General features: G+C 33.6%; 1 protein-coding gene across 2 annotated transcripts in view; it reads left to right on the top strand.

Annotated features, from left to right (window-relative positions):
• The window catches only part of USP25 (ubiquitin specific peptidase 25), a 135,122-nt gene that overhangs the window by 37,488 nt on the left and 72,857 nt on the right, over positions 1-24,777 (top strand). For both annotated transcript variants that reach the window (XM_046002388.1, XM_046002389.1), the window contains 3 exons: positions 2,919-3,042; positions 10,805-10,967; positions 18,883-18,969. In XM_046002388.1, the coding sequence (XP_045858344.1) occupies positions 2,919-3,042; positions 10,805-10,967; positions 18,883-18,969 (374 nt within the window). The remainder of the gene's footprint in view (positions 1-2,918; positions 3,043-10,804; positions 10,968-18,882; positions 18,970-24,777) is intronic.

A 24,777-nucleotide genomic window follows, 5' to 3' on the forward strand; every position in this document is an offset into this window, starting at 1 on the left:
ATACGTAATTCAGTGTTTGAGATTTAGTAAGATAAAGTCCCCCTTTTTTAAGTAGTGAGTATGTGTGGTTGTAATACAGTGAATTGCCCAGAGAAGTTGTGCTACTGCCTTGATTTGGGCAAAGATGCTGTGGTTTTGCATCATCAGTGCAAATATGTTGTGGGAGAAAAGGCAAATAACATCTTGTATTTTTATGAGACTGTCTTTTACTTATGGACCCCCTTCTGTCTTAGGGTCATGTGGGAATACCCAAGGCTCCATTGACCACTCTTGGAAATTGCTACTGTAGAGGAAAGATGTAATAGAAAACTTATATTTAAAGCCTGTCCACCATTCTTTCTTCTTAATGATGGTGTACTTCATTTCTCACAACTTCAGTTATTTATGAAATAGGGTTTAAAAACACTTTGCCTTGTTTTTTGCTTTTATGTTGCTTAAGTTGGAATTAAATTATGAAAAGCCCTAATTATAAGTTGCTACTTCTAAATGCATTTCTGCTCTAGAGGTTTCTTTACTTGTCAGACATGAAACAGTGAACACTCCAGATAGTTTCAAAGAAGAAATTTAATACAGGGGATTAGGTTCTTAAAAAAAGAAAAATCACTGGATAGACTGGAAGAGGGATCTCTAGCTCAGCCTTGTGAAATGATTCCCAGATTCTTGCAGGACTGGCCAGCCAGGGAAGCTGCTCCCTCTGCCACTATCAGGAGAGTAGTCAATCAGGAGGCTGCCTCTGGGGCTACTGAGCTCAAGAACATACTTCTAGAGCTGCAGCCCAGAGAACAAGCACGCATTATTAGGTAACTGGCACTGAGCTGTGCATGAACATTGGCATGCAGAGTCTAGTTGCCACTTCTCTCTATCTCTTGACATCCCCGAATCTGGAAATTGGACACTGGAATGCCATGTGGAACAACCTGTATCTGTTTGGTCATGCTGGAGAAAATAGCCCAAAGCAGCAGGATAATGGCTTCCCCCTCACTTCCACCTTCTGTGTCCCCCGTTAGTGCATCTGGCTGGTGGAACCTAAATTCTATTCAGAACTATAACTGTAAGTGAATTGGGAAAGTAGATTTGTTTTTTGTTTTGTTTTGTTTTCATCTTTCTACGTTCTGTGGTTGAAGAAAGCACACTAAGAGGATGAGGGAATGGAGTCGGAGGCCTAATTAATCATATCCCCCAAACTGGTTTTTCTGCTTCTTTGTGATTTTCAAATTATTATTATTTTACTTACATTGTTCTCTCTTTACTCACTTGTGTTCTGGTCATTATTTAATAACCAAGATAGTTCTCATTTTTTGAGGCTCATTCATGCCTTTCTAGTCCTAGCCCCTTCATCAGTTTGGAAGCTGGGCTGGATGGCTCCACCCGGGTGACATCCGTCTACAGTTGTGATCTAGGTGGAGTTGGGTCTTGTAAACAAGACTTAGGAAACCTTTGGCCTGCTGGTGTATGTAGGCATGCTCCATCATTTCAGTTACCTTGCTGTGTTCCATTCTACATTTTACTTGACCGATTTTTTTTGGACCCTACTTACTATATTTTCATGAGGTTTTATTATACTTTCTAAAGACATTTAAAAAACACCTTCCATAGCCAACTATTATTTCTAATATTTTTTAATATCCTTTTGTAAGCGACTGTTCAGAGAAAAAGTGTGGATAACAATAGAAGTAGACTTTTGAAACTGTCCGTATGCATTATTTCTTTCTCAGTAAGTGTGGTACATTCTTTTTTAGTAACTACACATAACCCTAGAGTCAGATGGTAAAATGCAGGCATTTTATTTCCCATCACCTACCCCTTTTTATGTTTCTCCTCTTGCAAAATATTTTTTTTGCGAGATTACGAAGAAAAAATTTGATTTTTAACATGTCTCAAATACAAATAAACAAAATCAATGTAAAACATACCCAAAATACCTTTAAGCATAAGCCTAACCACACAAAGCTTTGGCTTTCTGTCTTATCATACTGTTTTGTAATCCTTAGCAATATATTATGGTTCTTCTGACAATGGGAGTATTATTGCCATCTTTTGAGTGAAGGAAATTGATTAGTATATATTGGGAAATGAGATTAAAAAAGCTCTTTCTGAAGGTAGTAATAGCTGTAGCCTCTATTCTTTGGAAAAACTACAGCATCAAAACTATTTTCTTTCTAACAAAAGAAAATTTACCAACTTCTAACAAAAGAAAATGGTATCGTTTATTTGTATATTTCTTTCTGTGAAATGAAAAGTTTTTTTAAATGGAGAGAACTGCATGTTCATTCAGTAATTCGGATGGTAGAGAAGTGTTTAAAATAGAAAGTGAAAGGTCCTGATACTTCGTTCCTCTTCCCACAACGCTTCTCCCCAGAATTAACCACTATTAACAGTTTAATATGTTCTTCCAGTCTTTAAAAAATGTATACATAAACATTTATGTTTATGTATTTATGGTCATTTAATTTTGAAGCATAATTTTTGAGATCTCAGTTATTATATTTGTTAGATAATGTGTAGGTGGTAGTATGCATGAACTGTAGTGTATGTGTATTTGGATGAACTTCAGAAAGCATAAATGTAAATGTTTAATTATGTTGATTTCAATTTTTGTTGGTAAAAACCTGTTTTTAGTGGTCTTTCTGCTTATTAGCTTTTAATCAAAAGCTTCATAGAAATTTTGAGATTCCTGTACAGTGAAAAATATTTATACTTTTAATGCTTTAGGCATATTTTCTAGGGAAGAACATTAAAGTGTTAAAATATAACCAATTTAAAATGTGTTTGCAGTCTCTTCAGAGAGGCTCTTACAGAGAAATAAATTGGTGCTGACTTTGGTTTGAAAGGATATATTGGGTATAAAATCCCCATGATATGAATTACCTTCATTTTGTTTGACTTTTAATTTTGAGAAAGATAGTTTTGCTTTTCAGATGTGATTGATCTCACTGGAGATGATAAAGATGATCTTCAGAGAGCAATTGCCTTGAGTTTGGCGGAATCAAACAGGGCATTCAGGGAGACTGGAATAACTGATGAGGAGCAAGCCATTAGCAGGTAAAAACATAATTTGTATAAAGTAGATATAAGTACTTTTTATAATAGAAATAATAATTGGCTTTAGTTTCAAGAGGCACAAAGATATACTTTGTTATTCTAAATAAATCCGTTAATAAACTTTAGTATTGTTTTAATATTTTCTGTAACCAAAATTTCCATATTCTAGCTCTGATTGCATTTGGAGCTTAGATTTTTAGGATTTTAGAGTGGCATTATGAGGCATTTAATTTAGGTGTATATTTTAATAATTTTTTGATTTGTTTTTTCTTCCCTCATCTCTTTTAGATACATTGTCCAATTCAGTTTGTAGTCATTTATAGCAGGGGTCAACAAACTTTAAGTAAAGGGCCAATAGTAAATATTTTAGGCTTTGTTGACCATTTGGTTTCTGTCACAGTTACTCAGCTCTAGTATAGTAGTGCCAAAAGAGCCATAGATAATGCATAATTTAATGAGTGTGGCTATGGTCCAGTAAATCTTGTTTTAAAAAACAGACTGCCAGCTGGATTTAGCCCAGGGCCTTAATTCTCTCCATCTTCTGACCTATAATGTAATAGTATATTTATAAGTTTTTTTTTGTTTTTCGTTTTTTTTTAAGAAATAGGCAAGATTCCAAGATGTGTGATAGAATGTACCTTTTGATTTAATAATGAAAACTTTTCAGTTTGGAACATTTTGATTCATTTATGGATCAAATAAAAATAAATTTGACTTTATCATGAAACAATGTTGATTCAAAAAAAATCCTTAAAGTATATTTCTAAACAACTCTATGGAGGTAGTGGCAACTATTTCATTGAAGAAGAAATTGATCTTTTAAGAGGTTAAATGATTTTGCAAAAGTACACAGCTAAAGTAAATCTTAGGACTCCAGTGTTCTTTTCCCTATAACACAAGTTGTTTGGAATGTACCAGCTTTCTCAGATAATTTCCCTCAGCATGGTATCATTAGTATATTTCTTTCTAAGTAATCTGAGAGTACTGTGTGGTAAGAGATGTCTCCAAATGTTATGTTTAGCAGGCACATAATTTTTTTTCGTAATACTTTTTAATGTCTTAAATGTTACTTTGGAAATGTTACTTCATAAGATGTTATAGAAAGATAGAAAGACTTAAGTTAAAATTCATTGTCCTTTACAATTGGGAGTAATACCAATTAATGCCAGTAATTTTAAATGAAAAATCAAAAATTCATACATTATCTTTAGACATTATAATTAGGTGTATTTTGTGAAAGGTTTAGAAAAATTGTAAAATTATGTTTGTTTCAAAAATGGATTGGAATGAAATAATTGTCTTGAATAATTATAAAACTTGACAACTTTGTTGAGAAATATTTTAAATGTGAAATACATGAGTTAGATATCATGTCTAAAGGAAATGATCTATTATGTATAAAAGATTATAAAATAGAACACATACCATATTATATATATTTGTACATAAATATATACCATAATATATACCAAATTTTGTTTTTAAAAGTGTATGTATATTTTTGTTTAAATGAATTTATATTAGTATACAAATAGAATAAAGTCTGGAAGCTTATATGTGAATAATGTCAGTAGTTTTGTGTCATGTGTTTTCAGATTAAAATAGCATGTATTAATTAGTAAGTAAAAATAACTTTAAAGTTAAAGGATTAAAATCATTCCTAATCTGTTATCATGTTTAATGTATATGTTATATGTTGTTCTAGATAATCATTTTTGTCCAGATGGAAACAAATATCTATTAAGATAGTGTTCTTTTTTATTCTTGGTCTTCTAAGCTTTAATATACTCTTAAAATAGTGAATACTTCATAAATATTTTTATTGTACATAACATTACAGAGATTTGATATAGTATAATATGCTTTAAAATGTTACATAAAAATTATGTTCTGTAGAAGTAAGTCATATTAATTTACTGTTGCAAAATATAAGTTTTTTGTGGTATTTGTAGATTTTATAATTTATAGTTAACAAAAAAGTGTTAAATGTAAAATGTGCAGTTAATAAGCACATATGTAAATCATTGTGTCAGAAAAAAGGAAATGTAAGGATTCTAGCTATTAACATTTGGCAAAGAGATATTTGTTCCTATGGGTTTATTAAAAGGCTTAGGATTCTAAATTCAAAAGGGGAAATGATGTATTTTTAAGAAAAAGTTTATATGTCATGCTTAAAAGTAAATTTAACTATTCATTACTAAAGTTTGCATAACAAAATTTTGCCAAATTCCTAGTATCATATGATGATGGTTATATTTTAGCAGATATACTTTAATATGAATTCATACATTTGGAATACTACATTATGATTAAATGAGTTGCAGCCTATCTTTTTATATCTTAAAATACTTTGTTTAAGTACTCATAAATTCCGTGGTGAAATTTCTTAAGAAACTGAACATTTTTAAAGTGTGCTTCTTAATATAATTACTCCTTAATTAATGTCAGGATTGGATGTATTAATTATAATTATCTCTTGGTTACTAATGCTTAGATAGGGAACAAGTGGAATATGGATAGTTGAAATTTGCTAATAAACGGCATTGTAATTGATTTGTGTCTATGATGTGTTTGTTGTGAAAATGACTGGTCTCATGAAATGACTTTGAATTAGTTGGGTAGAAGATTGGGAACAACCTGGGTTTCCCAACCAGGATGTCCTGGAGTTGTCATTAGGGGAAAGAAAAAAGCATCATGCCCATGAATGGTTAGGGTGGGATTCTGAATTTTTAAAATAGGTTTCTATAACTCCCACCCTTTTCATCCTGATCATTTTTTTTTTTGTTTTTTTTTTTTTTAGACAGAGGTTACAACTAGGCAGAGAGGCAGGCAGAGAGAGAAGGAGGGGAAGCAGGCTCCCCGCTGAGTAGAGAGCCGGATGCGGGGCTTGATCCCAGGACTCTGGGATCATGACCTGAGCTGAAGGCGGAGGCTTTAACCCACTGAGCCACCCAGGTGTCCCTCATCCTGATCATTATTGAGGAAGCTGTTGTGAGAGGAAACGGCTGTACGAAGATGTGTTGAACAGGAGTAGTGAGGGAGGCAGTTATAAATCTTTTTAGTTGTTTTATGAAAACAGTTCTAGAGCTTAACAATATCACATGCCTATGTATCATTGAAAATCCATAGAATGCTTATTATTCCATTTTTTGAGTAGCTCTTATTATAAAAAGGTACACCACTGTCAGATTACAATTGGTCTGAAGAATTGTAAATATAAAACCAGATTCATTTCAAGGGCTGACTGTGGCCAGAGTTGACTGATAAGACTGGAATAGCAATGCTGTAAGTTGAAAAAGTGTCAGTAATGAGGCACTGATAGTCCCAAGAAGGGTTGGGGTGAGTAAGGGGAGAGGTAGGTGGTCAAAGGTTCTTTGTAGTCAGTCTTCTAGAATTGGGCAGGAGTCACACCCCTTACAGTGTATCCTTCCTCAAATGAGACAAGTCAGCTTTGGCAGGAGTCACCTGTCTGACAGGCAGTGGTAGCCTCTGTTGGAAACATAGAATCTCTTAATTTTCCCTCAGCACATGATCATGTTTATGTTGCCTTGCTGGGTATGATTATAGATTGCAGCAGTGATGGTCGTCTTGGTAGTGTGTACTTCCTGAGCCATCCCATGAGAGATCAGGCACTACTATATATCTATCACAATGGTTAAAATGAAAAAAATAGAAAATACCAAGTGTTTGTGAGCATGTGGAATAACTGGAATGGTCACATTTTGTTGGTAAAAATGTACAATGGAATTGCCACTTCGGAAAACTGGGAGTTTCTAATGAATTTCAACATATACTGTGCTAGTACTTAGTGTTTCCACCCCTGGTTATGGACCCTTGAGAAAAGCGTACATACTAGCTTTATTGATAATAACTAAAAACTATGAATAATTAAAACAAAAGAGTGACTGCTGAGTGATTCCATTTATGTGATGTTTAAAAACACACAAAACAAATTTATGGCAATAAAAGAATGTTAATCTGGCAGGTGGAGAGGACACTGTTGGCTGAGAAAAGGGTATGAGAGAATTTTCTAGAATAATGGAAATTTTCTGTATCTTGATCTGAGTGGTGATCATATGGGTTTATACATATGTAAAAAGTTTCACTGAGCTGTACATTTAAGATTTGTGTTACCATATGCAGATATTCCCCCAAAATACTCTTTCCCAAAAAAGCATGTTTCGAACAGTTTGATAATCATTATGCAAAAAGTATATTTCTATGTATAAAAAAGAATGATAGGGAGAAATATTAAAAAGCTACCATTTATAACATAAAACTATGACAGACTAAGAATAAATTTAATGAATGGGCAAGTACTTCCAAGGAAAAAATTAGAGGATATCATTGAGACACATTAATGAGTATGTAAATAATTGGAAATGTATTATATTTTACAAATTGGAGCACTGAACTTTGTAATTTTGGGGGGGAAGGATAGGTAGAGGGGGGAGGAGCAGAAGGGAAGGAAGAGACTCTTAAGCAGGCTCTACACCCAGTGCGGAGCCCCAAATGGGGCTCAGTCTCATGACCCTGATATCATGACCTGAGCCCAGATCAAGAGTCAGACTCTTACCTGACTGAGCCACCGAGGCGCCCTGGAGGGCTGAACATTGTAAAAATGGTCAGTTCTCCTTAAACTAACTCAGGATTTAGTGTGATTCTAATAATGCTATATTTTCTCAAAAAAGGAAATCAACAAAATGTTTCCTTCCCACCCTCCCTTTTTGTCTTCCTTCCCTTCCTCCTTTCTTTTTTGTTTTCTTTTTTTGTTGGTCTATACAACTTAAATGATATGTATGTTTTTCAGTGTATATGATGTTTCCCTAAACATTCTTAGATGATTTAAAGTGGGATGTTTTCAACATTACTGCTATAATGCAATTTAAGTAATTTAAATTTAAGCAACAATACAGGCATAATAAAACTAGCATAAAAACCCAAAAAACAAAATCAGTACAATAAAAATTTAATGGGAAGGAGAACATCTGTCATAAGTAAGTGCTTTAAATATTCCATATAGTATGTGGGATCAACAGAGCAAAACGTTTTGTCATCCTTTTATTTTGCTGCATGATCATGACCAGTGTTGGAAAGATAAGAAAAGCAGGTGATGGGTAGTGGGAATTAGTTTTTGATTTGTGGCTTTTGGGGTTGACTCTCTTGGCATGCTGTATTTTGTTATAAGCTATTTTTGAGCTCTGAGATTTGCAGTGTTAGTTTTTTTCTCTACTGACAGACTTAATACCTGGATTTGTAGCTATTGCATACTTTATATTTCATAGCCTAGGTAGTATTAGTGGCTTTACTTTGGTGAGACCAGGGAAGGAATCTTTATGTAGCACTTGGCTTTATAGGAAGTTTGTATTCATTTTGGCAGTACTGGACTACAGAATGGAAATGGGGCTTGGGAATAGAGTAGTATTTGTGCTGGAAGTTGGGCTTTTGCTAAGAAAGAAAAGAAAAAACGAAAAGGCAACAACATCTAATATCTTCATCATCCATTTACTTCAGACTTTGTTTAGCCTCTAGTATTTATCATGTACACTTTAGAAATGAAACAGCTCTGTGTTTTGACCTCCAGATGCTGAGTAATAAATAATTTTGATGCAGTGTGATAAATGTACTTACAGGTTTTTAGGAGCCAGGAAGAGGTGTTGGGAAACTTACTGAAGTATGTTGTAAGTCCCTGGTGATACAAAATTCTGTTATAAGCTCTAAATCAAGAAGATCACAAAGTCATGGTATTCATTCATCCACATCTTTTAGTATGATAGTTCTGCCTATGGTTTGGTTAAGGACTATTAAAATTAACCTATCTCTTTAAACCCCATCTTTTTGTTATAATGAATGATGAGATCTACCATTTGACTGAATTGAAGATATCTTTTATATATGACCAGTGGTGCTAATTTTTCTGTCCTATTTGTGGTATTGTTGCTACTTTTTCTGGAACTCATGGCTTGTTTCAGTTCATTTATCTCTAATTACCAAGTTGGAAATAGGTTTCCTTTATTTATACTTCTAAATACACACATACATTACAAAAAGAACAAAATTGTTGTGAAAACGCTCATTATAAAAGTCAATAAAAAATTAAATATACCTTCTTATATGCAGCAGTCTTTTGTGTTACATTAGCCTTTTGTGTACTGTGTATTAACTTTTCTGTTTTGAGCATAAACTCGTTGCCTTGTACAAAATCAGTTTGTTGCTGTTTATTCTTATTATATTATGCTGATCAGTACAGCTTGACTGTAAGAAGTCTTTCAGGTTGGCTTTTTTACTTTTTATCTTCCCCTTAATGTTCTTGGAAACTTGGTGTCAGTGGTATGTTCTAGATAAATTCTGATTTTCTTCTGTCCCAATTCATCTAACTAAATATCTTCCAAGGAGTTGTGGTACCTTTTAGTGGCAAATAGTTTATAAGAAAAAGTCTCCTAGGGGCTGTGATTGCATGTGAGAGCTGATTTTTGGGCAGAGTACTGCTGCTAATGTTGGATCAGTTATAATAGTTTACAGAGGTGTAAACTGTTCATTTTTAAATGTGTGACTGTACTTTGATCTTTGCATTGTAACATAACATTCTGTTGTTAACCAGCTATTTTTTGGGATGTGGTTTCATTGATTCCCAAAGAAAGGCTGTATCCTGTATTCACATAAGTTATTTTAAATAATTATAAGTTTGAATCCTACTGCCTTGTATCTAATATCATGTTGAAAATAATGCTGTTAGAGAAGAGAGTATAATTTGCTTTGTCCCCATAATTAAGGGATATAGCTACATTAATTGGATATTAATCTGATAGGGCAAAACCTTTAAAATAAAGATGGTGTAGCATGAATGAGATTTTCTTAAGCCAAATGTTGGAAAAACTCATTGTTGCTGAGGTTTTTTAAATCAACATAAAATTAAGACACCTGAGTATTACTTACGCTTATTTAGAGTAGTTAATAACATATGTCTTGAGCAGGCAAAATGCTTTGCTGGTTCAGATGTGGGAATCAGGATTTTACAGCATGTTGTGGCATGCGTAAGAGCAAGAGCAGCGTGTAAGTGCTACTGTAAGCAAAGTAGCATTAGTCTTGCCATGTTTAGACGTATTTAAAGTATTCTGTAGGTAAGCTTATTTTGGAGAGGTAAACCTTTTATTATTCTGATATGAATGTAGGTCAGCTTTTGGGTGAAGAAGTAAACACATATTCTCTTTAGTTAGCTGTCGTAGAGTGATAGATCTCTATAACTGAGGGGAATCCTAGAATTTACCTTAGCTTTTTTTTTTTTTTTTTTTAAATAGCAAAGGGATTTAATAGTCAGGAGTAAAAGTGCAATTTGTTTAGTTTTTAATGTTTTCCTGATGATTCAAAGTAATTGTTATAGAAGACCAGTCATAATGTTATTTTGTAAATATTTACTGTAGTGATTTCTTAGAAAACTTACCTTGGTGCTGTATTCCTGTACTAAACCTTGAATTTGTTGAAACATAACATTTTCTGTTTTATAGCACTGTCTTTGTGCATTTGAGATTTCCTTTTTTCCTAGGAAAAAGACTGCATTTCACTTGGTGTGTTTGCCATTGCTTCATTCTTAAAGAAAACTAATGTCTACTTGAATAAAGTTAGTGTTTGATAGTGCTTTCCCAAATTCACTGTCCAGAGCTTAACTAATTGAAATCCTATTTGTGGTATGTTATTTCCTACTGTGTGGCATGAAATTAATACTGTATTTTTTTTTTTATCATTTTCTCCCCATTGCTTAAAGAGTTCTTGAAGCCAGCATAGCAGAAAATAAAGCATGTTTAAAGAGAACACCTACAGAAGTTTGGAGGGATTCTCGAAACCCTTATGATAGAAAAAGGCAAGACAAAGCTCCTGTTGGACTAAAGAATGTTGGCAATACTTGCTGGTTTAGTGCTGTTATTCAGGTAAGGATCTTTATGCAGATATTACTTGGGGGTTAGCAATGGAAAGTGGGTTGGGTTGTGTTTCTTTCAGACTGTGTACTTTAAACATAAATGCAGGCAAGGTTTGAATATGCCCTTCTGTCTAAGGAACTAATTTGTGGATTGTAGGACTCCTCACTTCTCCCTTGTCCTTACCCCCAGTTTGGAATTTTGACAAGAGAGCACTGCCTATGCCTTTCATTTATCTGGAATTAATCTCTCCTCCCTCCCTGCTAGTAGGAATTGTCAGAGTGGAAAGAGTGAAAAATGTTTTTGTATGTAATTCTCTGCAGATTTTGAGAAGGAGATAACCAAGATATGAAATCGGATCTGATTTTATTGTTGTTGTTGTTAATCAAATCAGGTTTTTTTATATAACGGAAAATGTTATTAATAGAATTATAGTCATTTAAATACTCTTCTTAATATAAGGAGGCCTTTTGTTTGAGGAAGATAGACATAATTCTCAATGCTTATGTGAGAATGATGTAAGAATAAATACTGATAATTAAAAGTAACACTTTTTTTTTTAACTTAGAAGGCCTTTGTGAAATGTTTCTTGAGATCCTTATTCTAAAATGAAAAATTTTTGTATGCATAGTTATGTATCTTCTTAATATGTGCTAGTTTTCTTGTTTTTTTAGTTCTTTTATGAGATAGGAGTATTGTCATGAAGTCTTTAACGTTTTCAGTTAGATATTGATAATGTTATCCATCAGATTATAAAATATTGACTTAAATGATCTCCTTAAAACAATCTATGAACAATAACATACTCTTTATTAACCGTTAGGAAGATATTTTAAGTGATGTTTTGCTGATCCTAGCTTTTGTTCTATTTTTCAAAGTTTTAGTGTTTTTTTGGTGGGGAGGAGAATGGACTGAAAAAAATTGCTTGTTCTATTTGAAATTGAGGTAATTTTACTGATTTCTAAATTTTACCGTAATGTAGTGGCTGTTTAACTGGTAGTGTTCTAATGTAGGCTAGTATAGGGTTCTTGGGATTATTGTTACTAATATATATTTTTAAATTATTTTTTTGAGAAATCTGGAAACCTAGAAGTGACCTCTAGCCTTGAAAAGTTTGGGTTATAATGAAGATCATTGGCTTTGGTGTGTGGAAATATGTTATACTTCAAGTTTTGGAAAATTGTGGGTGGGCAGAAAAATTTGTCAAAAGATCACTTCGGGTTTTTTTTTTCTTAATGTAATTTTATTGTATGCTATTTAAGTAGCATTTCATTTTCATCTCTAGCAATTAAAATTTTTTATTTTTCTCATTTTGTGACATTATTGTTTAATTCCACAGATACCATCTGAAATATAAAAGTTTATCATCATAAATGGAATTTTTCACCTATGAAAGAAAAGTTGGGCAGGAAATCTCTTAGTGTTGGAAGTTTCTTATTGTATTTTCCAAGTGAATTGGAACTTGTTCAAACTATGATGTAAATGTACTGTAAAGTTTCAATTACAAAATTTTCTCAGGCATGGAATTTACTTAGTTGGCAGGACTAGTGTGAAACAATTGGGACTTCTTTTCCTTTTAAGTACATCGACCAATTATAGAAATTTATGTGGATAATAAACCTCTAACAGAAAAATAGGTAGTAGGCACAGGCTACAGAGGGTATAGCTTTATACTTGTTTTATTTAGGAACTGGGACCAATATTTTGGGAGAAAAGGGACACTATCAGAAAGGGAGTATAAGCAAAGAGAAGATGGGACAGAGGTTGGCTTAAATAATTTTTTGGATGCTAGCAATATTAGCCTGACTATCCTAGATTGGGCATTAACCCCTTATCTAGTCAGGAGTATTTTTATCCAGGAATTTACACCTAGAAAGGAATGTTGGGGTTGATTTTTTTCTCCACTAGGATATCAGTGAATGAAGTAGCTACTTAGAAGTATACTCCTCTCTTGCTAGTTTGGGGTATAATTCATAGATTCTCATGATGACCTTTGGTACCTTTCTCATTTGGATGCCTCTGAGATGCTCAGAAGTAAGGTGTTCATCCTTCTCTGTTTGCCTTGTACAGCTCCAATTTACTTCTATTACAGACCTACTGTACCTATTATTAAAAAAAAAAAAAAGTCTTTAAGCTCTCTTTTGTACTCAGAAGGGTTGTGAGTTGCAAGATAAAGGATATGGGTCCCTTACTCAAAAGTCATGTAACTCCAGGTTCACTAAAATACGAGCATCCTGAAGGCAGAGAACACATCTTCTAGCTTCTTGTTTTATACCAATATATAATATAGTGTTGGACTATAGATGCTTTTATCACCCTATGTGATGAATGGAATTGAGAAGATGCTGCAGGTTTTCAAAAGATGTTAAGATACCATTTAACATATTTATTCACATTATTTGCTCTTAAATCTTAAATTTTCATAAAAAAAAATTTAAGTACCTAGTTCAAAGAGAAAATCAAAAATTCCACAGCAATAAAAAGCTTATAATGAAAAACACTAGTAATCTACCCCAAACCTCCCTGCTTCATAGTTCCGCTTCTTAATAGCAACTACAACCAGTTGTAGCTGTTTTTCCTTTTATCTTCATTTTCCTAAATGACATGCATTCCTAATGAGATAAATGTGGATTTAGTTTTGTCATTTCACTTACCCAGAATTGCTTTTCCTTTCATTCCCAACATAGTTATATCATAAGTTTAAGATAGTTGAAAGTCAGTGTTTACGTTTTCTATGACTTTGTAAATATTACAGTGATTTACTGGGAGTACCCCTTTGTAATCCTTTGTTTTACTGGTGTTGTCAGGAAAATACCTTTTTTTTCTTTATATTTTCTATATACTTATTCTTAAAAATTTTCTAAATACATCTCTGTTATGGTCTTATTAATATGTTCTATATGTGTAAACATATTAGCTGTATTTCTCTCTCTGTTTCTTTCTTCTTACCACGGAAGTTTTCTCCGTCTCAAGTCCAAGCTGGATTCCTGTTCTTTGTGTTTTAAGCACTGATTGCTGGCTTGCCAACGCAGGCCTGAGAGAAAGGAGATTGTGGGAAGGTTGATTGAGGATCACTTTGCAGAGTTTTACTTAATCCTTCTATTTGTAGCCCTGAATCTTTATTCCCTCTCACACACACTATGACTGATTTTTCGGACCCCAAGTCAGTTCAGTTCAATTATATCCAAAGACTAAATATCCTATATCCCACAGAAGGAGGTGGTATTTGTCTGACCTTTCTGTATTCGGAAGGACAGGGGGATTTAACTGCTCTGTATACAGACTTTTATCTTTTAATCATGCCATCTGTTTTCAGTTCCTACCTTACCTTGAACTTTTGTGATACTATTCCTTTTTTTTTTTTTTTAACCCACTAAGGAGAATTGATCTTGCTTCTCCACAGTGTCTTCATTATAAACAGTCTATATCCCTTTGCTCTCTTGTTATCACTCTTTGTTTTCCACAAGTTATTTGAAATCTTCTCTCTTATAGCTTTCTGTTATTAGCAAGAGTTTAGCCAAATTCCACTTTACCAAGTGCTCTTCAAAATTTTCATAAATACCTTTTAGCTTTGAACTGAATGAAAAGGTACTTATTTTCAGGGTGCATCAGTCACAAACACAATTTAGACAGTAGTGACAATTACCCTTTCCCATCTTTCTTTAAGAAATATGTTGAGCAATACTATTACGACTGTGATTGAGGATATAGAGTGTTAATGACTTAAAAACATTAATTTCCATGATTTATTGTAATGGTTACAAATTCTACTTTGGATAATAGCTTATTAAGTAGTTTTAGACTGTATACCTGGTCATATTTTGCTGGAACCTAAACCAGTCAAACCAAAACAACAGCGACAAATCAACTTTTGAAGACTATGTCACATAACACTAAAGCAGTTTGAGATTTTGAGGCTAAGGTCTGAGAGAACAGGATTTTTAGAATAAACTTCATATGTTGGGTTGATTTTATCCTTGAAGCAATTCCAGAAGTGGCTGTTGAGTTGCTGCAAAGGTTAGCAAAGTTTTGTACAGACTTGGAGTAGTAGTTAACACTTTCACTCAGTTCTAGAAGGCTAGAACCTTGGATTAATGAGAACTGAAAATAGGCCAGGCTTCATAGTTTTTGAATCCCAGCGTTATCTCAGAATTGTTGGGATTAAGTTGATCTGGGATTGCAGATGGCCTCAGTTTTGCTGCCTGCCAGAAAGAAATGCAAATTCTATTAGACGGTAATATTACCTAGAACTTAGAATTTTCTCCACTTTCCACATAAAAATAAAATGCTTAGTACTCAAATCAGTTACAGTCAGTCATACCAGGAAATAAGCTGTATCCAGGCATATCCAGAGATTAAGATAAAATAACCAGTAATATAGGGGCACCTGGATGGCTCAGTGGGTTAAAGCCTCTGCCTTTCACTCAGGTCATGATCCCAGGGTCCTGGGATCGAGCTCCGCATCGGGCTCTCTGCTTGGCAGGGAGCCTGCTTCCTCCTCTCTCTCTGCCTGCCTCTCTGCCTACTTGTGATCTCTATTTGTCAAATAAATAAAATAAAAAAAAAATCTAAAATAACCAGTAATATAAAACCGGAAATTTAGATTGTTGTAACAACTATTAATATGCTCAAGGAATTAAAAGCAAGATTGAGAATTTCAGTAGAAAAGTAAACTACTAAGAAAAAGCAAAATAGAAATTTTAGAACTGAAAAATTAAGGTGAGAAATCAATGGGTAACTTTAGCAGTACATTTGACACAATTGAAGAGAGAATTAGTCAACTGAACAATTGGTCTGAAGAACATTTTCAGACTAAAGGCATGAAATACAGATAAGAGCATGTAAGAGATACTTTGGGCTTGGTGAATAGTTCTAATATAGTGTATTTATGGTTCCAGAGGGAGAATAAAAAAAAAAAAAAGGGATGACTGAAGAGATGCCTGAGAATATTCCAAATCTAATAAATTAGATCAAGCCACAGATTCTGGAAGCAGTAGGAATCAAGTAGCGTAAATATAACGGATACTATGCTAAGGCACATCATAATAAAATGGAGGAAACTATAGACAAAGAGAAAATCCTAAAAGTAGCAAGGTGGAAAAGATGTTCAGGCATACCTTGAAGATTACATGGGTTTTGTTCCATACCATCACAATAAAGTGAATACCTTAACAAAATGCAGCAAATGCATTTTTTGGTTTCTCAGTGCATAAAAAGTTATGTTTGCACTATTGGGTGTATAGTAGCATTACATTAAAAAAAAACCAGTGTACATACCTTAATTAAAAAATAATTTATTTGGTCTTGTTTCAATATTGATGGCTTCTAACCGACTAGGGTGGTCTGTGCAGAAGGTTAGGGTAGCTGTGGCAATTTCTTAAAATAAGATGGTAGTGAAGTTTGCCACATCAGTTGAATCATCCTTTCACTTGAACACTTAGGGGCCATTGTAGGATTATTAGTTGGTCTAATTCTAATTTCAGTATTACTGTGTCCCAAGAAATAGGCCTGAGGAGGAGAGAGATAATGAGAGATAAATGAATGGACAGTTGGTGGAACAATCAAACACTCAACAACATTACTGTGTAAGTTTGCCATCTTTTTGGGCATGATTTGTGGAGCCCCACAATAATTACATTAGTAACATCAAAAATCCCTGATCATTGATCACCATAACAAATATAATAATAGTGAAAAAGTTTAAAATACTGTAAGAATTACCAAAATGTGACATAGAGACACAAAATGAATAAGTGCTATTGGAAAAATGGTGCTGGTTGACTTTTTTAATACAGGGTTGCCATAAAACTTCAATTTATAGAAAACACCGTATCTGCAAGACATGTCAAAGTGAAGCACAGTAAAACAAGAGATATGCCTGTATTACCTCTATAAAGAAACAGAACTTGACTAACAGCTAGTTGACTTGTCAATCAATAGAAATTCTGTCATTAAAGTGCTAGAAAAAATAACTGGCTATCTAGAATTCTCCAATCAGCAAAAATTGTACAAAAATGAAGGAAAACAATTTTTACTGTAACAGAAGCTAAATACTTCATCACCAGCAGACCTACACCAGAAGAAATTCTAATTATTAAGGAAGGTATTCAGGAAGGAGGAAAATGTTTCCCAATGGGAGTTTAGAGCAAAGAAGTGGGATTGGGATTATCCTATTTTGTCATTTTTCTCTTTCCTATTTAAATTTCTCCTAAAAGCAGTGAATTAATAAATTATACAAGAAGATCAACACTTTCGTTAACATAGGCTTCTATTAGATGATTTGGCCCACCTGGACTCTAGTACAAGTGTTCAGAGCACTTTTGAGCTAGGCTAAGCTAAGCTATGATGTTTGGTAGGTTAGGTGTATAAAATGCATTTTCAGCTTAATGATATTTTAAACTTGGGGTGGGTTTATCTAGATGTAACCCCATCGTAAATCAAGATCTGGATTGCTAATCTTGTTCTTCTTGAAATTTGCCATTGATTCTTTGATGCACTTCAGAGTTTTCTGTGGTACCTTATATCCTTGTTGAGAGGCTTCTTAGGTACTTTTTAAAATTCCATTATTACTCCGATACGCAGCTATGTTTGAAAGCACATGCTTCCCGGCTCCTTTTTCATTTTCACTGCATACTCTTCACTTCCCATACTATTCTTATTTTGTCAGAGATTCAACATGTTTTATTTTTCTGTGGCCTATCTTCCTTGTGTCTGCATGTAGTGGATGCTTCATAAATTTTTATTAAGTGAATAAATGGATTATCTCATGTATTCATATTGTTTAATTAAATACTTACAGGTTACAAGAGAACCAAAATATTTTCCTATAGTTTCCGTTACCAGCTTTATGATATTCCTTTCATATTTAGGTCTTTAAAGCACGTCCATATCTATATAGATCTGTATCTGATTCTGTTTCTTTATGTATAGTGGGCCAGTTTTCCCAACACCCAGCTCCTAAACAAAACCTTTTTTTATCATTGATTGGTGGCATTACCTTTATCTTCTATCATATTGGCTCACACAGCTTTGTTAAGACCTTGTACATTATTGCCTCCTGTACAGTGATTTTCAAGGTTTATAAATTGTGACTCCCAGAAAGGAATACGTATTACATTGTAAAGCACTTGACACATATATGTATGTGTAAAGTAAATACAGTGAAAATTTTGCAAGCAGTATTCTGTGGTGCATTTACTATGCATGACATGTTTTAATATTTTCAATTGTATTTTATTTCATTTCTTTAAACAGATATTCACCATGATGACAATGTGTTACAAGCTGTAGATTAAAAAACAGTTCTAGAAAGCCTTTCCATGGGCATCTTTCATATGCTGTCGTACTCTGTGAGATCAATATTATTGTATGTTGGAGTCAAATTTCTATTGTCATATTATGTGTTTCCTTTCTAGGCTGTTGTGTCTCCATGAGCATAGAGATAATACGTAATTTCTTTATGTCTCTGTCACTTAGCAACTAGCCCATAAATTTATTTGTACTATATTTTTGTAGAATTGATATCTCAGGATAACTCAATTAATATGACATGTCTAAAAAGTTCTAGACTTTGCATTTGTCCACCTTTTTTTTTTTTTTTTGAGAAAACTCAAAAAAGGTTATTTAGGTTATTAAGCACCTAAAGAAAGACAGCCTTTAATAATATGATATACAGTAGATATTTTGAATTGTCCACATAAAATTTTCTGCTTTCCAGTACAATAAGTATTGTTAGTGATCAAGAATAGTGTGTTAGTATATAAGAAATTTGACATTTTCTCTGGGAGCTAATAGGTCTTGTGCTAGTGGCAATAATCCTGTGTCTAAGTAATATAGTCAAAAATAAATCTCTGAGACCAGTCGTATTTTTATGGTTCTGTTAGTAGAATTTTCTCTTAGTTTTTTTTAAATTGTTGTTCTTTTTCAGTCATTATTCAACCTTTTGGAATTTAGAAGATTAGTTCTGAATTACAAGCCTCCGTCAAATGCTCAAGATTTACCCCGAAACCAAAAGGTAAAATTATGAAAGATTTTTTAAGCAGAATATGAATATACACACACACACACACATACACACACACACATATATATGTCATCCTGTTCTTTTATTTGTGCTTGATTTGGGGGCACTTTGTCTCTTCAAATCTGGACTGTTAAATTTGGATATCAACCCATTAATCTCAGTTACTACAGTAACTTTCTATTCTTCATCAGTATATTATAAACATGAATTTTTCTTCACATTTGTGTCAGTAATATCAATTTTTTGTGTCACTTTGGTAATTGCTTTTTTCTTTGGGCTGTCAAATTTCAGTAAACTTTATAGGTTTCAATTTATAAATCAAGGTCTTCAGTTGCCTCCTGAAAAATGTTATGGGAATAAAAATTTTTTTCAACTGTTTGTATAGATGTGCCTTTTAAAAGATTAGTTTTTTGCTGGCTGTCTTTGCAGTGCAAATCTATAACTTCTATTTTGTAAGTTAATGCTGTTAAGCAATGTAATGTGACAGAGTGCACAGATAATCTGGGCTAGATTGGCTGGGTGTTCTGGCTGTGGACCTAGGGTTTGACCTGTCTATTTAGTTTGCTTATCTGAAAGCTGTAAATAATAATGGTTTTTGCTTTATAGAGTCACGAGGATTAATGACGTAAAACATACAAAGGGCTTAGAAGTGCCTAGTACGTAGTAAGTGCCTCAGATGATGTTACTACTGTATTTATATTAGCTTTTCAAAGATAGGACTGATGCAGAAATTTATACTTAGTGAAAAAAGTTAATTATGGAGATGATGTATATAAATGTTTAGGGCTTTAGGTACCTTGTCATAAAGAAATTGTGGCCCTAAAGGGGACTGGTTTCACAAAGATGTTAAAGTTTTAGGTTTCAGTAAAGTGTTGAACTTTGACTTAACTGTATTAATGATACGTAATTAAATCATGTTTTTCTTTTAATGTATAATTTGAAAACCACTTGTTCTACAAACATGGAACATTTATAGTGCAAGCTAGTGGGAATGTAACAATTTATAGCTTGCTTTTGCTATATAATCTCTGAGCTAGAAAGCATCAGGCTGGTAAAAAAGCCATTTTCAACAAGGGAGTCAACATCACTTGACAACCCCTTGACAGACCTTCAGAGAAATTAAGCAAAGCCCCTTCACTCATTACATTTTCCCATTAAACTTTTTGGACTATTGCTTCTCTTTATTGCAGCTTGTTAATAATCACTGTTCTCTCTTCTGATATCTCAATTGAAGTAGATTTATAATTTACATTACATTATTTGGAAATACTGCTTCTAATTATATATTCATATGTATCTTGACCTTTTCTTTTTTGTTTCTGGATTTTAGTGCTTTACAGAGTTAATTTATTTTATTCTTTAAAATGTTGAGTAAGACCAAGTCAATTTTACATTTCTATTTAAAAAATAATTACGATGTCCATTCTTACAAACCAGAGCTAGTTTTAAGATTGTTCAGCTGATTACTAGGAAAATATATAAATCCAATCTTCAACACCTTTCTAGAGAAATTTGTTTTCTTGCAGTGGAAGGGGCAACATGTCCAGGGGTCCCTTTAGGTTAAGGAATCAAAATGATCTCTACTTCCATTCTGAAAAGGATACTTATTTAGAAGAATTCTGTGCAATTTTATAAAAGATGGTTCCATAGATGAGGTTATTCTTTAATCTGGCATGGTGGCATCAATACATGGTATAACTTGACATTTCTAAATAAACAGGTGTGACCTAGAGGTAGTTATCAGCCACCGATTGGTGCTACATTCAACTGAGGTGATAAAAGACACAGGTTTTTAAAAAAGTATTAATGTGGGGGCGCCTGGGTGGCTCAGTGGGTTAAGCTGCTGCCTTCGGCTCAGGTTATGATCTCAGGGTCCTGGGATCGAGTCCCGCATCGGGCTCTCTACTCGGCGGCGAGCCTGCTTCCCTCTCTCTCTCTGCCTGCCTCTCTGTCTACTTGCGATCTCTCTCTGTCAAATTAAAAAAAAAAAAAAAATTAAGAGTCATTTATGGTTTGTCTCCCTCCCAATTCCATCTTGTTTCATTTATTCTTCTCCTATCCCACTAACCCCCCATGTTGCTTCTCCATGTCCTCATATCAGGGAGATCATATGATAGTTGTCTTTCTCCGATTGACTTATTTCACTAAGCATGATACGCTCTAGTTCCATCCACGTCGTCGCAAATGGCAAGATTTCATTTCTTTTGATGGCTGCATAGTATTCCATTGTGTATATATACCACCTCTTCTTTATCCATTCATCTGTTGATGGACATCTAGGTTCTTTCCATAGTTTGGCTATTGTAGACATTGCTGCTATAAACATTCCGGTACACGTGCCCCTTCGGATCACTATGTTTGTATCTTTAGGGTAAAGACCCAGTAGTGCAATTGCTGGGTCATAGGGTAGTTCTATTTTCAACATTTTGAGGAACCTCCATGCTGTTTTGCAGAGTGGTTGCACCAGCTTGCATTCCCACCAACAGTGGAGGAGGGTTCCCCTTTCTCCACATCCTCGCCAGCATCTGTCATTTCCTGACTTGTTAATTTTAGCCATTCTGACTGGTGTGAGGTGATATCTCATTGTGGTTTTGATTTGTATTTCCCTGATGCGGAGTGACGTGGAGCACTTTTTCATGTGTCTGTTGCCCATCAAAACAAACTGGGGGTTGCTGGGGGGAGGTGGGATTGGGAGAGGGGGAGGGGGCTATGGACATTGGGGAGGGTATGTGCTATCGTGAGTGCTGTGAAGTGTGTAAACCTGGCGATTCACAGACCTGTACCCCTGGGGATAAAAATACATTATATGTTTATTAAAAAAAAAAAAAAAAATTTGGAAGGGGAGGCGAACCATAAGAGACTATGGACTCTGAAAAACAACCTGAGGGCTTTGAAGGGTCAGGGGTGGGAGGTTGGGGGAACAGGTGGTGGGTAATGGGGAGGGCACGTTTTGCATGGAGCACTGGGTGTTGTGCAAAAACAATGAATACTGTTACGCTGAAAAAATAAATAAAATGGAAAAAAAAATTTAAGAAGGGTTTAAAAAAAAAGTATTAATGTGACTTCTTGCCACTTATCATTTAATAATAAATTTATATGCAACTAAAATAATGTTTACTGCTACACTGAGTTTGAAAAATAATGTGCTTAGATATAGAATACTCGTGGGGATCACTTTGGTCAGATCACAGGGATGTCATTTGCATGCATTGCTAATTAGGATTTTTTTTAAAGATATTTGTTATCAGTAGGTGAATCAGTCATGAATATTACGCATACTGAGTGAGAGAAGAGATGTAGTTTTTGAAGTCAATTGGTATTTTAGGTAGGCTTGGTTATTCTAGCGGTGAAACAAATTTTATACATAAATACTTATTGCACTGTTTGTATTTTTAATGCCTAGGAGAATTGTGAGGTTACTAGAAATTTAAAGATGGGTTCTCACTGTAAACACCTCATCCCTCCCAAACTCCCACACATAGTGTCTTTTCTCTTAAAAAGCCTACAAACTGATGACAAAAATATGTTAAATGTTGAGTAAACAAAGATGCATAAGTTCATAATAGAAGTAAGGTATTTATTTATTTAAGGTATTTATTCATATAAAAAGCTAAAGCCTTATTACTCATAAGGTTATATTAATTAAAATCTCGATTTAAGGGCAGATATTTTCAAATAAACAATATTTCCACACTTCCCACTACTCAGAGATGAGAAGCATATGAACAGGGAATGTGTTTAGTTGAATACCAGAGAGCAAATACTTGAAGGAGTTTTGAATTTTACAAATAACAAAGGCATTTTGGAATTTTTTTTTTAGCTATGACTAAAGTAACAAGATTGGATTTATAAGTTTCAGTAAATCTTAAAGGATTCAAAGCATACAAAGTATGTTTTCTGACCACAGTGTAATTAAGATGGAATTTGACAACAGAAAGATATTTAGAAAATCCCCCTGATAATAGGGAAATTAAGTAATACATCTTTAAATAACCCAGTAGACAAAGAACAAATCAGAAGGGAAATTTTAGAATATTTTAAACAATAAAAATATGATATACCAAAATTAGAGGGCTGCAGCTAAGGCAGTGGTTAGTGGAAAGTACACAAACTAAACACATTAGATAATAAGAATGGTTTCAAATTTATAACATTTTTGCACATCAATAAATTGGGAAAAAAAGCACACTAATGTTTGAAAGTAGGAGAAAGAAAACAATAAAGAGCTAAGTCATTGAAATAGAAATGAGAAAGACAGAGAAAATTAATGGAACCAAAAGCTGCTTCTAAAGGTCAGTAAAATTAATGAATTTCTAGGTAGACTGAGCAAGAAAAAAGAGGGAAGAAATGAATTAGCAATATAAAAAAATGAAAGAGAAGGACATTACTACATATTCTCTAGAAAAATTAGAGAATAGTGGAATATTATAAACATAATATCCTTATAGTACATTAAAATTTTTAGTTAAGAACCTACTCAGCAAAGAATTCAACAGTTGAAGTAGTTTACTGGTGAATTATACCAGACATCTAAGGAAGAAATACTACCAATTCTCTATATGTTTTTCAAAAAACTTGAAGAAAAGATAAAACTTCCCAGTTCTTTCTGGGAGCCCAACATTACCCTGAAACCAAAATAGAATATGTTTCAAGGAAAGAAAACTAAGACCAATATTTCTCATGAATACAGAAGCTAAAAGTTGTAGCAGATTTTTAGCAAATTGAATCCTGAAATATCAATAAAGGATGCTACTTCATTGGCAACTGGTGTTTATTTAGAACGGCAAGATCGATTTACTGTTCAAAAATCAGTGTCATTCACCATGTTAACAGAGTAGAGAAGAAAAGCCAGATGATCATCTAAGCAGGTAAAGAACAAGAGTTTAACAAAAACTAATGATCTTAAAATCTCAAAGAAACTAGAAATTGAAGAAAGTTGTCTTATCCTGATAAATATTGTTTATGAAAAGTCTACAACTAGTATAATAACTAATGGTGAAAGATTGAATGCTTTGCTCCAAAGATCAGGAACAAGCAAGGATATAATTCCAAACCACTGTTTGGAATTACAGTAACCTGGAGTCCTTAATCAGAGCTGTAAAGTGAGAAAAAGAAATAGACATGAAGATTGGAAAGGGTAGAAAAAAGCTTTCCTTTTGTGTGTATGACTTGATTGTGTGGAAAATTCTAATAAATAAAAGATGCTAGAACCAAAAAATGACTTCAGCAAGGTTACATGATAGGAGGAAAACATGCAAAAATGATTGTATTTCTAAATACTAACAACACATAATGGGAAATTCAAATTAAAAAACACTTTATGTACAATAGCATAAAGTATAGACTATTAGGGGTAAAGTTTTATGGAAAATGACAAAGTAATGCTGAGAGAAATTAAAGGAGATATGTTCAAGGATCTGAGGATTCAGTATTGTTATGATATCAATTATCCCCAATTTAATCTGTAGATTTCATTGCAACTCAACCATAATCCCAGCAGGCTTTTTCATAGGAATTGACAAATTGATATAAAATTTATGTCGAAAAATCAAAGAATGTAGAATAGCCATAGTAATTTTAAAAAGAAAGACAATATTGAAAGAATCAACTCTCAGGCATTCTGATTGGTGAAAAGATAGTTCTGTAGATAAATGGAACAGAATAGAGTCCAGAAATAGACCTATATATATAGGGTGAGTTAATTTCGATTAAAATTGACAAAATAATTCAAAGGCAAAGGAAAATCCTTCAAACTAATGGTATCATAGACAGAAAGATAATCTTCAACCCTTACAGAAC

This window comes from Meles meles, chromosome 4 (genome assembly GCF_922984935.1).
Source record: "Meles meles chromosome 4, mMelMel3.1 paternal haplotype, whole genome shotgun sequence".
In the NCBI taxonomy this organism is placed as follows: domain Eukaryota; kingdom Metazoa; phylum Chordata; class Mammalia; order Carnivora; family Mustelidae; genus Meles; species Meles meles.